Here is a 16,044-nt window from a genome sequence, read left to right on the forward strand (position 1 = left end):
CCATGAGATTAACGCCTGGGGCTCTCTCAACTATCATCTTCTTGCGTTGGAGGAGTACTTTGATACAAGTTGTTCGGGCAGAGTTCTACTCGTCAGTCTCCATATACATTCGATTTGCCAGCACGATCTGCTTCGAGTGTGCAACTTCCGGGTTGCTCATCCATGTATCATACGAACCCTGAAACCCAGCCGACATTGATTCTGAACAGGTTGTAAGATGAGTTCAGGGGATCCAGAGAAACATCTCCCCCATGTGTGGCGTAAGATGTGGTCAGGGGATATTGAGAAGGGTCTGGACCACCTAACCACCACAAATGGCCGCGGCACCTTAAAGTTTCTCCGCTCACGGCACCCCCCCTCCCCCCACCCTCCCAGCCCCCCTCCTCCTCCTCCTCCTCCTCCTCCTCCTCCTCCTCGTCCTCCTCCTCCTCCTCCTCCTCGTCCTCCTCCTCGTCCTCCTCCTCGTCCTCCTCCTCCTTGACTGCATGTACAGGCCATGACCCGCTTCGGCTGTGCGTTGGACTGCAACGACCCGCAGTTCAACGGTATCGATGGGATCTTGGGTGAGCAGAGCGTTAGCTGGACGGCTGTTGAGGGATACTGAAGCATCCTTTTCGCCTTCAGGGTTGGGGATGCCGGAAGCTGCTCTAGAGACTATTCCTACCCCTCTGATCTTCGCGCTTGCCAACGACAGGTTAGGAGAGAGAGGTCAGCTCGTGTGCTGCTGGACTGACCCGGCTGATGTGCAGGGGAGGGTTGGAGGGCCAGAACTACGTGAACGAACGGCCGATGTGAAGCAGTGAGGATCGGGTGCGACGAGCTGACGAGCGTTTCTTGCAGGCATACGCGCAAGTTTGCCTTCTTGTCAACGGCGGTCTCAGGAGAACTCCAGCTGGGGGGATACGACAGTGAGAGACCAGACTGAGCTGGCCCTCCTCTTTCTCACCCTCCTACCTCAGGAGCGAGCACCAACGCCGACATGGTTTACGTGCCCACCACGTCCACCACGGAATATTCAGTGAATGTCCAATCTCTGACGTGAGAACGAACTCTGACCGCTCCCCTCCTCTGCTCTCCTTCTTCCCCTTCCCCTCCTGCCCCTCCTCGCCCCTCCCTTGCTCTCTTCTCCCGCTCGATATCGTGAAACCTCAAACCCACTCCCTCCCAATATCCCTCCCTCTGATCTCCTCCTTTCCGCTTCCCCTCTGTCATTCTCCCCGACATTGCGGTGCTCATGGGCTGGCAGGTTTGGAGGAATTGAACTTCTCAACTGGAGAGATAAGACGCGTCCCAACGCGATCCCGGTATCCCACCTAGCATGCTTGCTTGTCTTGTGTAGAGCATGTGAGACTGTTCGGGGGTTGTTGAAGATGTTTCCTGTAGCCCTTGAGAGTTGTTATGAGTTGAGAACTAGCGATCTTTCTTTTGTCGTCGTTCTGCTTTGCTTGTTCTTTTTCTCACTTGGAGTGTAAGGCGATCCTCGACACGGGAACGACTTGCCTTGTCATCCCCGACAGCTTGTTGGGAGGAAGGTGTGATGATGTGGAGGTGTTGGTGAGAGAGAGCGAGAGAACGAATGTGGAGGAGGAGGAGGAGGAGGAGGAGGAGGAGGAGGAGGAGGAGGAGGAGGAGGCTGATCGCTACCAGGGTGACGGCAAAGCCATATTCTAAGTTCATGTCCATCATGACGAAAGGAATGTCTTTCTATATCACCATTGACGGCCATCTCTTCGAGATTCCGTTCGAATTCTGGTGAATCAAATTATCCATCCTCCTCCTCCACCACCTCCTCCCTTCCACCTGTTGTTGCTGCGGTTCCTCCTCCTCCTCCTCCTCCTCCTCCTCCTCCTGCCCTCCTTCTCCTCCTCTTCGCTTCCGCCTGCTGCTGGTGCAGTTCCTCCTCCTCCACTACCACCACCTCCTGCTCCTGCCCTCCTCCTGCTCCTCCTCCTGCTCCTCCTCCTGCGTTCTTGACCGTCTCCTTCAAGGTGGCAGAAGCTCAACAACGCACCATGTGTGCAGAAGACTCCTGAGTCGTACGACGGTATCCTGCTCGGTATGACTAGATGAATGAGCTTGACAGATCCTGACCTCTACTCTCGTCTTCTCCTCTCCTCCCCTCTTCCCTCCTCTCCCCTCCTCTCCTCACCTTACCTTACCTCTTCGCTCCCCTCCTCTTCTTCCCCCTCCCCGTTTCTGCTCTCTGCACATGCAGGCGATGTCGTCTTCCAGTCCCTCGTGGTCGAGTTCGACCTCTCCAAACCTCACAAGCCTCGCATCGGCGTCGCTCCTCGCAATCCGCTCTACCAGCCGACTCCTCCTGGCACCCAGGACTCTTTGAAGATTCCCTTGATCAAGCGAGGACCCCAGGGCGTCTTTGTCGAGGTCTCCTCCTCTTCCTCCCCTCCTCCCCTCCTCCCCTCCTCCCCCCCTCTCTTCTTTCCGTCTTCCCCTCTCGCCCCCTCTCCTCCCTTCGCCACTCTTCATTTCTCTCTCCTCTCTCCTCTCTCCTCTCTCCTCTCTCCTCTCTCCTCTCTCCTCTCTCCTCTCTCCTCTCCTGTTCCTCCTCTCGTTTCTTTCCTTCTTCTCTTTCCAGTGACTGTCTCCTGCAGGATCCCAAGCGCGACAAGTTCAAGCATGGCGTCGATCACGTGCCAGTGACGATGAATGCTGCTCGTACCGCCTACTATGCCAACATCTCCATCGGCTCTCCGCGCCAATACTTCACCGTCCTCATCGATACTGGCTCCAGTACCCTGGCAGTCTTTGCCAAGATGCCTCCTCAGCATGGCAACCTCCAAGTCCCTGAGCCATCTCAGGTTCCCCTGACCCCTCCTCCTCCTCCTCCTGTTCCCTCCCCTCGCTGCTCCTATCTCTATCCTCTTCTCCGTCTGCTCGTTGCTGGCCTTGCTGTCGCTGCTCCTGCTGTCCCCCCCTGACTCGTGAGAGCAGAAATTCAAGGGAGGGCCCAAGTCCGACAGGCGGTCGAGGCACAGAAGAGGAAGAGGCATCTACCTCGAGGAGCCGAAAGTTGGCCAAAGGAAGGAGGAGGAGCCAGCAAAGGACGGAAGGCCTGTCGCCCTCATGCAGGCAGGAGGAGGAGCAGGAGGAGGAGGTTTCTATCTTTCTTCCTCTACTGAGCTGCTGTGCTTTGCCCTCCTCTCTGTCTTTCTTCTTACGGCGGCACGACGAGTGGGGAGGAGAGGTTGAAGTGTAGAATAAGTGTATGTTGCTTCCTATCAAACTGTACAGCAGAGCCTCCTGTCCGCATTGCCCGTGTCCGCTCCCATCTGCTTCATTTCACACTCTCCCCCTTCTCCTTCCTCCCTTCAGCCCTCTCCTCATCTCTACCCTTCCCCTTCCCCCATACTCGGCCCCTTCATCGTGATCTCCATGCTCGGCATGGGCTTCGCATCCACCGACAGCTCGTAGTCGCACCGCCCGTCCCCTCCCATCCTCGACCCCCGCACTGAGATGTACAGCCAGCCCAGGGAGAACGTCTCCTCCCAGTAGTACAGCACCATCTTGTCGTCCCCCCAGTCTGACTTGTGCCACGTGTACTTCTCCTCCTCCTTCCTCGGCCTCCTGCACGCCCCGTTGCCCACGTACACGTCCGGATCCCCCGAGATCGCCTTGAGGCAGATCCGTACGGAGCATCGGGGGATTTCTGAGGAGACGAAGAACTTGTAGTCGTGGTACCCCGCCTGCTCTACCGTCCCTTCCCTAGTCTCTCCTGCCTGCAGTTCCACCGCCTCCTCGTCCAGGTCCTCAAGGTAGACTGGGATCTTGGGTGCGTTGAAGTTTTGGATCAGTTTGAAGTCCTGGAGAGGGAGAGGAATGTTGACGAACTTGCCTTTCCATGCGAACTCTTCCTTCGCCTCCTTCAGCAGCCCGTGCTTGTACGCCCACTCCATCGCCATGCGCTGCCGCCGGCTGGTCAGCAGCATCTTCTGCTCCTGGAACGACTCGTTCCGCTCCTTCTTCACCGCCAGTCGCGACTCGAGCTCGTTTCTCCTGTGCTCCTCCGCTCGCTGGTGCCTCAACTGTGGGAAAGTCATGAAAGGGAGGAAGTGGCAGGAGACGAGGAGCAAGCAGGAAGAGGATGGGGAGTAGTAGAAGACAATGGGAGGGGGAGGAGGAGGAGGAGGAGGAGGCACCTGTCTTGACCGCAAGTGTGCGGACTTGAGATGTAGGAGCTCTACCTTGACTACCTTCCTCTCTTCCATCTGTTGTTCCCTGCACTTTCACGTCACTGTCAACGCTCCTCCTCGCCTGCTGTAGGTACCTCAGCACTCTTTGCTCCTCATCTCTCTCCTCCTTGTTCCTCTGGTATCGACGCTGGGCCTCCTCCTGCTCCTCCTTCCTCTTCATGTTCTGCATCACCCGCTCTTCGAACCTCTCCTTCTCCGCCATCCGCTTCACCCTCTGCGACTGCCTGAACTCGACGATGCGCTTCTTCACCACATGATCGGCATAGGTCAGCTTCTCCGACAGCTGGGCAATCTTGTCCCTCGTGTTGACCTCGATCGCAAACTCTCGCGCCAGCCTACGCTGCTCTATCCCCTTCAGGTGCTCGATCTCCGACTTCTTCTTTTCGAGCTCCTCCTTGATCGACCTCCCGTACCCGATGGTCGTCCGCTTCTTCATCGTCTCTTCCCTCTTGACATGGTCAATGGCCTCCTTTAAACACGCCCGGAACTTCACCAAGTCTATCGCGTTACCCACCTGCTCTCCTCGCCCTTCGTTGGCATGGAAGGTGAAGATCTCCCTGGCCAGGTCCATCGACACCTTGTCTGGCAGCATGCTGAGCTCCTTCAAGCACGCGCACCACTCGTTGAAGTCCATAGTCCTCTCCCTCGAGCTCATGACCTGCGGCGCTCCACTCCCAGCAGCGAAGCGATTGAAGATCTCCCGGAGCTCCCGTTCCTTCATACCAACGATGATGTTCCGCAGGAGCGACAGTCTCTCCCGCTCTTGCCTGACGTCTTCAAGAAGCGCCTGCCTGCTCTTTTCAAGGAACTGATATCGTATGCCTGCAATCTTCTCGTTGTACTTGGTATCTCTCAAAATCTTCTCATATTCCAGAGGCTCCACTTCCGAATGTACTATCCCCAGCCTTGCCATGGCCTCCTGAGTCACCGGGCTGTCCGGCCGTAGCGTGTAAGGACTCTGCGGCTCTTGCTCAACGAGCCGGAACTGGCTGTGCTCTATCGGCAGACCACTCAGGCTCTCGGACAAGTCTTCGATGAAGCGATTCGTCTCCATGCTTAGCTGCAGCTCGGGATCCAGTTCGCCATGGCCCTGGCGGCTCCCTGGACTCTGCTGGGGCCTCCGGGGGCTGTGAACAACGGTCTGAGGACGGAACTGACTCTTGAACTCCTGCACCTTCTTGCTTATGCTGCTCGACCTTGGCCTGTAGTGCGTGCGATCTGTCTTGGGGGTCCTGGGAGAATTCATGTGATGGTGGAGAGCAGTAATCTTCTGATAGATCTCCAGCCGCGAGAATGGTGGCAGCTCCCTCGACACCGACAGTGATGCTGAGATGTTGCTGATGTCGGCCAGATCACGAGCCATGACCTTGTTCGGCGATTCAGATTCCATGGTCGCCCTTTCGTTCGTCCAGTCAGAATTCTATTCCCTCCCAGTCCTCAAACGCTGCATGTTCTTCCATGCCAGCCGCTCTCTCCCTCTTTAGCCTTGTATACACTCTCATTGAAATCCTCTATCTCATCCTCTGTTTCCTCTGCCTCGCATGTTCTTCATCCTGTTCAAAAAAAGCGCATTTTTTGACACGGTCTCCAACCGAAACTTGACTTGCAGAAGGGGTACTTCTAAACATATCTTGACCAGGGGTAGTCATCACGTACCTACTTCACCGGTGCCCTTGCCCTTTCTTTTGGGGGTGGTCAGTCAAACAGGCAAAATTACCGGTAGCTGAACCAGTCAAATACGAGGTACTGGGGTGTTTAATTTCAGGTACCCGTACCAAATCCTGTTTGAAAAGGGGGTTAATGAGGCATAGGGGTGGTGTGAGTCACTTGGTATGATGCTGAGGTGGGCTCGTGTTGTAAGTGAGCAACCCGTGCAAGTGAGAAACCAGAAATTGATCACGGTAGGGGGTGGGGGTACATACCACTACCCCTACAATATAAGAGAGACTGAGTTCTTGTCAAAGGAATAATAGTAGGTGGGGTAGGAAGAGACAGGGTGAGTGGGGTTGTTGCTTTCGAACGTTAAATTGGCTCCAACGCAGAATGGCGGAGGGGAAGATGAAGGGGTGTAGGGGTTATACTAGGAACCTCGAGGGGTACTCACGAGAGACAACGGGTACTTGAAAAGTAAGAATGGGGGGTATATATGCCTTTGATGGAAGATATGGTGGGGTAATAGATTGACGTTTGGTCTTCAAACGGGTAGTGAGCGCAAGGGATCACTCTATTTCAGGGGGTAGGGGGTAGATGATGACCCATAGAAAAACAAAATGTGACAGGGGTGCAGGACCGTCTGGGAAAATTGAGGGTGGAAGCAAGGAGAAAATAGGGGTCACTCAACTTGAAGTCAGGTGGAAAATGTAGGTACTACAAAGGGGTAGGGTAGTCAGGGACGCCAAGTCGTTGAAAATCAAAGGTTGGCGAACCGCGGCTTCGAACAATGGCAGCAGCAGGCGACGACAAGAGCACAGCCAAGACTTCTCCTGCTTCTCTCCAGCCCTCCCAGGGTCCTCAGATCTCTCAGATCTCTCAGGGGCAGGAAGTACAGACCTCCTCGGGGATGCGAATCCTCTCCTCCTACGACTTTGCTGGGCCTTCCCTTGGAGTGAGTTCTTCCTTGGTGTGGAGGGTGTGGAGGGGGAAGGAGGAGGGTGCGGTGAAGTCCGAGGAGGCAGAGCCTCTCCTTTCGTTCTATGATGTGTTTGCTTTGCTGTTGGCTGTCTGAAACCGTGAACTGTTATGATCCTGTCAGTCGAACTGTATCTCCCCCTGCCACAGCCACGTCACACTGACATAGCTGCAGTCCCTCAACGCCTCCTCCCTTGCGTTCGGAATGAACAGGATGTCAATCGCAGGAGGTAGCTCCCTCTACGGAAGCACCGGAAGCCTGTACGATGGGGAGAGGGCTCTCCTTGCCCTCGATGGCAAGGGCCTCGAAGTCATGGACAGCTGCATTGCCGCAGTGAGGAGGGAGCATCTGACAGCTCGTCAAGAGCTGGACTTCAGCAGGGAGAAGATCAGGGCACAAGAGGAGCTAATCATGAAGTTGCAAAACGACCTCCGTCAAGTTGCCCCGATCAAGCAGGAGATGCAAGGGCTTCAGTCACAATGCCAGTTCATGCAAGAGCAGAACCAGCAGCTGCTGTCCACGAAGGCCGAGCTGCTTGCCGAGCTGGCTCAGACCAGGCAGCAGTACGAGGAGATGATGAGGCGCTCAGAGGCCATTGCGATCGAGAACGACGCGCACCGCCAGGAGAGGGAGATGTGGATGAAGAGTATCAATCAGATGTCAAACGACAAGTCGAGCATCGAGAACGAGCTGATGAGGTTGAAGGCTGTCGCCTCCCAGTCCGAGATGCAGTTCAGGTCCTTCGGCGGGCAGATGGAAGTGCTCGACTCGCAGATCGCTACTTTCAGGCAGCGTCTGGCGGCTGAGGAGCAGGCCAAGGCTCAGCTGATGGGGGAGAACGATCAATTGAAGATGAAGTGCTACAACCTCGAGGCCGAGCTCGAGAGGATGCGTGTCCAGTTTCAGACTCAGCAGTCTCTCCCTCCCCAGCAGACCTTCACCTCGTTCCAGTCACTTCCTCCCCAGCAGACTTTCACCTCCGTGCAGTCCCTCCCCATGCAGTCGTTCAGCGCTCCGATGCCAGCCGTGTCTTCCATGTCGTTTGCCACCTTTTCGGGCCAGGGAGTTGGGGTGAGAATGAATGCAGCAATCCTGTCAAAATGCTAATCCTCGCTGATCAGGTTGGTATCAAGCTCAAGCAGGGTGACAGCAGCGAAGGGGTTACGATCCAGTCTCTCGTTCCCGGCGGCCCAGCGGCAGGTCAGTGGAACATAGTGAGTTTCCTTGAGCCAAAGATCTAAGCTACTGTGTAGAGAGTGGCAAGGTGAAGGAAGGGGACCGCATCCTCAAAATTGACGATCAGGACGTCTCGAGCCTGAACATTGAACAAGTGTTCAACCTTGTCAAGGGAAGTGGTGAGTCGAGCAACTGATTGTTCACCGGTGCTCTCTCAAGTTCTTTTCGCAGAGGGAACCAGCATCAACCTTGTGTTGGGACGCAATGCGGGTGGGCAGCAGGAAACGATCCAGGTTAACCTCACCAGAAGGTAAACGCTGGTTGTGACTTGATTGTTGGTCTGACATCTCTCGGTAGAACCCCCCTCAGCCAACCAACCATCACCTACCCCGGTATGCAGCAGGGAATGGGCTTTGGTTTGCCGATGGTGGGCAGCATGGTTGGCCTTCCTCCTGGCATCAACAGTGTCCAGTGAAAGTTGTCCAATGCCGAATATGAGCACTTAAGAGTTTGAAAATACAAGGCAATAAATCACAGTTTTGAATTTCCACCTTTCAATATGTTCATATCTCACGGTGGTGTGATCTTCCTTCAATTGCATCCGAGGATGTTGGGCATCTCAAACCTCAACCTCAGAAATTCAGCAAGATGTTCGACTCCGGCACTCCCGCATCCTTCAAGACTGTCTTGACCTGGAGCAGCTGACGTCAAGCCGGTTGTCAAGGAAAGCACTTCATTGCGAACCTCGTCTACCATCCCCTTCACTCCACACAGCAGAGCGACGGTTGATTGTGGGTCCTTCACACCATCGGCCTTGCAAACTTCCTGGAAGGTAGCACGAGTCACTCCCAGTCGTCTGCTCGACAAGCCTCGGAACCTGCACGTATCCTGTGCGTCCATCCCACTTGTCGCCGGGCTTCGAGAGGGTTGGGATGACCTCGACGCCCATTTTCTCCCAGTCAGCGAACTTGTCCATGTATGCCATGGAGTCTGCCGGCTGGTCACGACGACGAGCAAACAAGGAGCAAGCGGACTCTTGCCTGCTGATCGCGCTCCGTAGTAGAGCTTGACGTTCTTGGACGAGAGCTCCTGGCTCTCAATGGCAGCCTTCAGCGGTGAGATCCCAGAGCTGCGAGTAGGTTTGAGTCATCGGGCCCCGGGTATGATCCGAGCTTACCCGGTCGCAAACATGAGGACTTGCTTAACGTTGTCAACTCCCGCATACTGCAGGCAGAGTCATGCTCCCTCCCATTCCCTCTCCCCGACTGACTCACCGGGAACCCTCGTCCCTGCCCTGAAGTCACTTCTACCGTCGAGCCCTGCACGTCAAGGTTCACGAGGCAAGCAAGGCAAGCTCGAGGATCTTTCCTTCTTAGAGTCGCAGAACCACACAGACCCGGGCCCCCAGTTGTTCGGCTCACTCTTCTTGATCAGGAACTCCAACACGTTGGAATCGGCCTTGGGGGGGCTGGCAATAGCGAAGAAGCCAGGCTTCTCCATGCTGGAATCCTTCCTGACCTTCAGGTACTGCCCTGGGATCTGTAATGGATGAAATCAGGCCTTCATCTCACTGAAGCCTCTCCTTACCTTGTATGAGGTACACACTGCAGGGTCAACCTGAAGCATTATCTTGTACAGCCCCGAAGCTGCTTCCTCGTTGCTCACGACAGTTGCGGGGATGAACTCATCCTGCAGAGAAAAGATGTAATATGTTATCTCACCCTCTTTCGCGGTCCTTCCTCTTCTACACACCTTCGCATTCATGTACACGAGCGCAGGGCATGACTTCTGCTGCCCGATCCTTGTCCTCTTGGTGTGGCATCTGAACGCAGGAGGGCTCCTGACCACGAAGGCTCTCCTCACACCATGGCGGAAGAGAGTTGGCTGTGCTTGGAGAGAGAAAGCAAGCGAGAGGTCGACAAGACATGCTACCAGCACCGCTACCATTGCCGCTCGCGCCATGGCGACCATCCTTCTTATGTGTTCTCTTTGCGGGGGAGTAGGGGGTCATCTAATTGTGGGGTCAGGAAAATTTCTGACTTGAGGGTGGTACATAATTCAGAGGTCAGATAGAGTGCATGATAAGATTACATAAGACCAGATAATAATAATATGATATGTATAAGGTATATTCTACGAATGAGATAAGAAGAGCACTCAACCCTAAGGTAGGTAGACACGATGCACGGGTAGGGGTACACGCAATACCACCCCTTATTTTGACCTTTAAAACGACCCATGCCTGGTCCATAGCGAGACGAACGAATGATGGAAAGCCGGCAAGGGCAAAGGGAGGAGAGGAAGGGGGGGAGAGGGAGGAATGATGTGCAAGCGTAGCTTTCCTGTATCTATCATGTACGGAGAACATACTGTTGCAGTCCTGTGATCAGTCCTAGTCTCTTGCCTCCCCACACATCGATCCGATGTGTGGGGATTTCCAAGTTTGTCCCTTCGATGCAGGCTCCAAACCAGAGATACAAGGGTAGCAGGCTGGACACAAGAGTGAAGGATTTCATGCAGTGTCATCGTCCTCTTTGCTTCTTTTGAGCTTAAACTTCCTTGAGCAGGATGATTCTCAGCCTGCTCGCGGCAAAGAAAACTTTCGCCCAGCAGTCGGCGAACGCTGACGACTGGACAGCATGTTCTGACCCGTAAAGATCTCTTGCTTCTCCTGTGAAGCGAATCCTGACTGGTGTTCTCCTGCAGGTGGCGATGCTACATCAAGGAGGCTGGAAAACCGGGCATTGGCCCTCCGGAATCGATGGGACATGGCTGGCAGCCGGGACTAGCGTTCGACTGTGACTACACTCACCTGCTGGGCAGCATCACGGACGAAGCAGGTGGAGCAGCACCGCGCGCATCATTGGGAAGTCTCGTCGGTTGACATGCATGCAGGATCCGGTGGGAGCGCGACGACTGGGATGTGCTTCAAGGACTCGGCAAGTGCCGCTGCTGTCCCTTGCTGTTCTGACGTGGCTGGAGCAGGTTGGGTTCACTCCTGATCGACCCAAGGGATGGGTGGGTAAGTGGATCACCCCGAACCTGGCGTGAGCAGCTCGTAGAAGACCAGAACATGTAATATACACTTGTACATTCATCCTGCGCAGATTCCAACTCAAGCTCCATTAAGCTCTCACTTCCCTTCATGACAACAAAGGATCTCTTGTGCTGAAAGCATGCACGGGCTCAGTTGAGGCTGATGCCTCAAACTGGGACAAATCGAGGAGCGAATCAACCTGAAAATATTCAGAAGCGAGGGAGCACAGCGCGATTTCTTGTTTTTTAATTTAGCCAAAGAGTTACAGGGGTATGAGAGTTTCTTGCAGTCCGTCCGCCTCGGCAAATCACTCCTTGATGACCTTGTACTGGTCACGAAGGATGCTGATGATTTCACCCTTGGCATCGTCCGGAATCTCGAGCTTCTTCCCAGTGATCTTCTCAGCTATGTTTACATACGTCTTGGAGACTTCCATCAAGACACTCTCAGGAAGAGGGTTGTTCTTTGCCAGAGCCTTCCTTTCCTCCATTCTATCCTTGTTGAGGAGGATGTCAGGGTCAGGGAAGTGCTTGAGGAGCAGCTGGCGGAATCCCTCCTTGGAGTTCTCAACGACCTTGCCCTCACGGTAGGAGGGCCCATCCCATATCCTCGAGGAGTCAGGAGTTCCGACTTCGTCCATGTAGATCAGCTTCTCCTTCCCCTCACGGTCCTTGACGTAGCCGAACTCGAACTTGGTGTCCACAAAGACCTGGTCCAACTCCGCCAGAGCGTTGCTGATGAGGTCGAAGCCCTCCTTGAGGAGCTTCTCGTACAGGTCGATGTCGGCGGTCGACTTGAAGTTGAAGGCCTCGTAGTTGTTCTCGATGTCCGAACGAGAGATGTTCACGTCGTCCTGTTCCGGGACCCCTGGGATGCCTGTCAGGATCCCCTTGGTGGAAGGGGTGATGAGGAGCTCGGGCAGCTTCTGGTCTTGCTTCAGCCCATCGGGGATCTTGATCCCGCAAAAGTCCCGCTCTCCCTTGGTGTAGGACCTCCACATGGAGCCAGTGATGTACTGGCGAGCAATCGCCTCGATCATCACAGGCTTCGCCTTCTGAACGATCCACACAAGGGGGTGAGGGACATCGAGGATGTGGCTGTCAGCAAGTCCCTTCTCTCTGAACATCTTGAACCAGTGAGAGGAGATGGCGTTCAAGGCAGCTCCCTTCCCTGGAACTCCTTTCATGCCCCCCTCTCCCTGCCAAATGCAGTCGAAGGCAGAGATGCGGTCACTGATGACCATAATGGCAAGAGGGGAACCTGGAGCGACGTTGTATCCCTTCTCCTCGATCAGACGTTTGCTGTCCTCATCCGTCAACCAGTAGACAGCGCGTACCTTCCCGCTGTGGACCGGGAGATTTGTCTTAATGGGGAGGTCGTCGTTGACCTCCAGAACCTTCTTTGCGAGACTCATGCTGACTTGTGGAAGAAACTAGGGCTAGGTTGTGAGGAAGGACTCTGTGTGACAAAAGGTGGAGAGTAGACGCGGAGGAGGTACGGGAGATGCAGAGGAGACAGGAGACGTGAAGAGCAGGAGCAGGAGAAGCGTCTTCTTGAGGGTGTAGAGAGGGTAGGGGATCGTGGAACTCGGTTGGATGGGGTAGGGTTGCCAAAGAGGGGTGGGGTGTACAAACAGATGAAGGAGAAGGGTAGGGTGTCGGAGTGAAATTTCCAGGGTATTTTCATGGTGAAGAAGGGGTACATTGAAAAATTCAAAGGTGGGTGAATAAGGGTGGGGTGCTGATTGGATCAGGAATGACCCTTCGATTGTGTATTGGGATGTCTGAGGATTGGTGGGGTGGGGGTCCTGGTCCAAGTTGTTGTTGAGTGAAGGGGTAGGGAAACGAGGGTGGGGTATATTTACAGTCGGTGGATTTTAAATCTATTTAATGAGTTTTTGATGAAAGATAATACATATATATATGAGCAAATGGTAGCAGACCAAAGCTCTACAACTATGATTTTTGCAATGAGATCTCCAACTACTATTGATTTTGAAGCAAAAGTATTTTCTATATTTTTATACATTTTTAATAAATGTATATCTACTTTTTATATTCAAGAGTATTTTAAAAGCTTCGTACAAATCAGATGTAAAACTAGCATCTTGCTCTATTTAGTCCCATAAATATTACACCTCCGTACGTAATACGTCCTGTTTAAAATAAAGTTTTAATATTAAAAGCTGTAAAACTAAAATCACACGTGCGGGCCGCAACGGACCACCCCCCTTGCTCAGTTACAATAGATCCCCCAGCAAGATAACCCTACCCCCGACATGTACATTGGCACACCCACCCCAGTAAAAGTCCATGATCACTGGATGTACCCTGGTATTTTCCCATAATCATGAGATAAAATGACCCCTATCTTCTTGTACCCTACCCCTGAAATAACTGATACATTTATTTGGGATACCCCACCCATCGAGTGTCCTTGGTAGCACATTGTTTGGTCCATGCCATTGACCCCACCCCCCTTGGAAAATTTTACTTGCCCATCACCCCCCGAAAAGACCACTTTGTACCCCTGTATCTTCCCCAAGAAAATCTAAGGAGTCGCATTGACGGGTGGTAACGGTAGGGTGGACTGTACCCCCGATTTTACAGGTAGAAGGACATAAAGGGTGAACGGGGTGATCGGGGATCCTCCAATAAATATGGGAGGCAGGCTGCGAAGAATCGTGGAAATGCGAAAGGGATAGAAGCGAGCGAACAAGAAGGGAGAACGAAGACGATGGAAAGATGTTTGAAGGGGAGCAAGAGACTAAATGAGTGAGAAGATAGAAGTATAGGACGAAGGATGGAGAGGAAGGTATGTGCGAATGTTATGAAAATATACGATATCTCGGATTGGGTAGGCACAACATTGCTTGTTCGGAAGTAAAAGCTTTGAGGGATCTAAGCATTTCAGCTAGTGGTTACATTTTTAGATCACAGAGCACTTTGCCTTCACCTACCAGTGTCGTAGTTAAACATGGAGTTCAATTGAACTCAAGTTGATCGGTCAACAGACGCGGCTCCCATCAACTAGCATGAAGTGGGATGACAGTGTTGTACAGTGATTGGTAGATCAACAGTATTGACTGCTTCATTCTATCTAAGAAAACTGTTCATGCAATCTTGAATAGTATCAGACCGTTCTCTTACACGTTCTCCTGCAGATGAGTTACTTTGTTGCCATTCTCATGGGATCCGACTCGGACCTTCCCCTTCTCGAGAAGACTATGTCGACTCTTGACTCCCTCGGCATCAAGTGGGAGGCCAAGGTGACCTCCGCTCACAGAACTCCCGCGGACACGCACGCCTACGTCAAGGATGCTGAGCAGAGAGGCTGCGTCGTCTTCATCTGCTGCGCTGGCCTCGCCGCCCATCTTGGCGGAGCTGTTGCCGGCCTCACTTGCAGGCCTGTCATCGGTATCCCCGGAGACGGAGGTCCTCTCAAGGGACACGACGCTCTCCTTTCCACCGTCATGATGCCTGGCGGCGTCCCTGTCGCCACCGTTGCCATCGGGTCGGCTGGTGCCACCAACGCTGGCTACCTCGCTGCTCAGATGATCGCCATCGCTGACCCTGCGCTGTATGAGCGCGTGAAGCAGGACAGGGAGAAGAACGCTGAGGCTGTTCGCCAGAAGGACAAGGCCCTGCAGGAGAAGCTCGCACAGAGATAGATGACTTACACATGCAGAAGACCTTGTCTCAGTAGTCCTCCTCTTCCTCAAAGACGCTAATAAATCTTCCTGTACATCTGAGATGAGCTGGTGTGTTGCGAAGAAAAAGGAGGGAGTGGGAGGAGCAGGGGCAGTTAACGACTCTTGACGACTCAGTGTAGTGAGTGAAGAGACTGGCGAGAGCGAGAGTATCAAGTATATCCGCCACTGATAGTTGTTGAGATATCCGAAAGAATGTACGAAGCTGTGCTGGGGAAGCAAGGAAGCAGAGAGTGGCGGAATGAAAGGGGGGGATGAGGAAGAGGGTAGTGCGTCACTTCTTGTAGAACGGAACTCTCTCGTGCGCAAGGAAAGTCGCCAAGGTCTCAAGCAGAACTTCTCGTGGGAAATTGCTGGACTGCCCGTCAAAGACAGACTGCGAGCTCGTCAGCAGGAGAAGAGCTGGGGAAAGGAAGGGGAAGGGGAGGAGGCAGGGGCAGGAGGTATCGCGCGATCTACCGGCAGTGCTATGGACCAGTGGTGAGCTCCGAGGATACCAAGGAAGGTTCCTGAAAGAGTGATGAGACGATAGGGATAGAACGGGGAACAGTTTGGGGGGGAGGGGAACAGAAGGCAGGGGGAGGGGGCGGGGGAGCGAGAGGACGAGCAAAGATGGGGCAGGGGGCGGGAAGGAACTGAAGGGAGGGTAAGAAAGGGAGGAGGAGAGGGAAGAGCAGACGAGAGGGCGAGGAAGAGAAAGGGGTGTCGATCGGGGGAGGAGGGAGAAGAGGGGAGACCTTTGAAAGGCTTCTGCTTGCTGTTAGTGATGAGCGATGGCCAGAACATGGTGCGGTCGTAGCAGACTTGTCCTGAATTACGACTTAGATGTGAGACGAAGAGAAGACGAGGAGAAAGGAGGCAGGGCACGGGAGGACAGGACAGGACAGGACAGGACGGGGCGGGAGATGAAAGTTTTTCATACCATCGTTGATTTGCTTCCCCTTCGTAGCGTTATACAAGTCGTGGAAAAATGCGCGGAGTACAAGAAAGTCCGCACTGAGCGCAAAGAAAGAGAAACCGAGCGTTAAAATCAAGGAGAGGGGGAAGGGGGCGAGGAGGAGGAGCAGGAAGATGGGGGTTCAAGGGAACGTGTCATTGAAGAAGCCGATTTGACCTGCTTGAGAGAAAGTCGACGATGTTGAAAGGACTTTGAATGTCCCTGAAACACAAACTATAAGAGAACGCCAATCATGGAGGGAGGTGGGGGAGGGGAGGGGAGGGGAGGGAGAAGAGGCGAGGAGAGGAGAGGAGAGGAGAGGAGAGGAGAGGAGGAGGAGGAGGA

General features: G+C 53.9%; 8 protein-coding genes across 8 annotated transcripts in view; 4 read left to right on the plus strand and 4 right to left on the minus strand.

Moving 5' to 3' along the window:
• Nucleotides 1–3,257, plus strand: part of GUITHDRAFT_165382 (hypothetical protein) — a gene marked incomplete at its 5' end in the record, with an annotated part of 4,368 nt that extends 1,111 nt beyond the window's left edge. Inside the window, 12 exons of the mRNA XM_005824677.1 lie at nt 494–563; nt 625–694; nt 750–791; nt 841–908; nt 960–1,038; nt 1,247–1,304; nt 1,474–1,532; nt 1,648–1,752; nt 1,989–2,056; nt 2,216–2,385; nt 2,613–2,819; nt 2,953–3,257. Coding sequence (XP_005824734.1) covers nt 494–563; nt 625–694; nt 750–791; nt 841–908; nt 960–1,038; nt 1,247–1,304; nt 1,474–1,532; nt 1,648–1,752; nt 1,989–2,056; nt 2,216–2,385; nt 2,613–2,819; nt 2,953–3,210 — 1,254 coding nt within the window. The 3' untranslated portion in view covers nt 3,211–3,257. The remainder of the gene's footprint in view (nt 1–493; nt 564–624; nt 695–749; nt 792–840; nt 909–959; nt 1,039–1,246; nt 1,305–1,473; nt 1,533–1,647; nt 1,753–1,988; nt 2,057–2,215; nt 2,386–2,612; nt 2,820–2,952) is intronic.
• A 90-nt stretch (nt 3,258–3,347) lies between these two features.
• On the minus strand, nt 3,348–5,601 carry GUITHDRAFT_116062 (hypothetical protein; the record flags this gene model as incomplete). Its single annotated transcript, XM_005824678.1, has 3 exons — nt 3,348–4,043; nt 4,158–4,236; nt 4,286–5,601. The coding sequence occupies 3 exons, from the start codon at nt 5,599–5,601 to the stop codon at nt 3,348–3,350; spliced, it is 2,091 nt and encodes a 696-aa protein (XP_005824735.1).
• Nucleotides 5,602–6,651: 1,050 nt separating this feature from the next.
• On the plus strand, nt 6,652–8,491 carry GUITHDRAFT_144727 (hypothetical protein; the record flags this gene model as incomplete). Its single annotated transcript, XM_005824679.1, has 6 exons — nt 6,652–6,816; nt 7,015–7,911; nt 7,962–8,040; nt 8,094–8,195; nt 8,248–8,326; nt 8,374–8,491. 6 exons carry the CDS (start codon nt 6,652–6,654, stop codon nt 8,489–8,491), a joined length of 1,440 nt encoding a protein of 479 aa, XP_005824736.1.
• A 157-nt stretch (nt 8,492–8,648) lies between these two features.
• GUITHDRAFT_116064 (hypothetical protein) lies at nt 8,649–9,987 on the minus strand (the record flags this gene model as incomplete). Its single annotated transcript, XM_005824680.1, has 9 exons — nt 8,649–8,708; nt 8,761–8,841; nt 8,894–9,006; nt 9,051–9,145; nt 9,194–9,240; nt 9,298–9,335; nt 9,438–9,555; nt 9,604–9,705; nt 9,769–9,987. The coding sequence occupies 9 exons, from the start codon at nt 9,985–9,987 to the stop codon at nt 8,649–8,651; spliced, it is 873 nt and encodes a 290-aa protein (XP_005824737.1).
• Nucleotides 9,988–10,470: 483 nt separating this feature from the next.
• GUITHDRAFT_116065 (hypothetical protein) lies at nt 10,471–11,018 on the plus strand (the record flags this gene model as incomplete). Its single annotated transcript, XM_005824681.1, has 5 exons — nt 10,471–10,535; nt 10,584–10,667; nt 10,723–10,856; nt 10,912–10,959; nt 11,002–11,018. The coding sequence occupies 5 exons, from the start codon at nt 10,471–10,473 to the stop codon at nt 11,016–11,018; spliced, it is 348 nt and encodes a 115-aa protein (XP_005824738.1).
• A 274-nt stretch (nt 11,019–11,292) lies between these two features.
• Nucleotides 11,293–12,578, minus strand: GUITHDRAFT_154874 (hypothetical protein). Its single transcript, XM_005824682.1, has one exon. The coding sequence runs from the start codon at nt 12,465–12,467 to the stop codon at nt 11,361–11,363; it is 1,107 nt and encodes a 368-aa protein (XP_005824739.1). The 5' UTR covers nt 12,468–12,578; the 3' UTR covers nt 11,293–11,360.
• Nucleotides 12,579–14,214: 1,636 nt separating this feature from the next.
• Nucleotides 14,215–14,804, plus strand: GUITHDRAFT_154875 (hypothetical protein; the record flags this gene model as incomplete). The annotated part of the gene is made up of 1 exon (XM_005824683.1): nt 14,215–14,804. A coding segment is annotated over one exon (509 nt), but the record flags the coding sequence as incomplete, so codon positions are not given.
• Nucleotides 14,805–15,036: 232 nt separating this feature from the next.
• The window catches only part of GUITHDRAFT_116068 (hypothetical protein), a gene marked incomplete at both ends in the record, with an annotated part of 2,839 nt that continues 1,831 nt past the window's right edge, over nt 15,037–16,044 (minus strand). Inside the window, 5 exons of the mRNA XM_005824684.1 lie at nt 15,037–15,138; nt 15,222–15,271; nt 15,500–15,571; nt 15,685–15,758; nt 15,877–15,921. Of these exons, the coding sequence (XP_005824741.1) occupies nt 15,037–15,138; nt 15,222–15,271; nt 15,500–15,571; nt 15,685–15,758; nt 15,877–15,921 (343 nt within the window). The remainder of the gene's footprint in view (nt 15,139–15,221; nt 15,272–15,499; nt 15,572–15,684; nt 15,759–15,876; nt 15,922–16,044) is intronic.

Source organism: Guillardia theta (assembly GCF_000315625.1).
Source record: "Guillardia theta CCMP2712 unplaced genomic scaffold GUITHscaffold_91, whole genome shotgun sequence".
NCBI lineage: Eukaryota > Cryptophyceae > Pyrenomonadales > Geminigeraceae > Guillardia > Guillardia theta.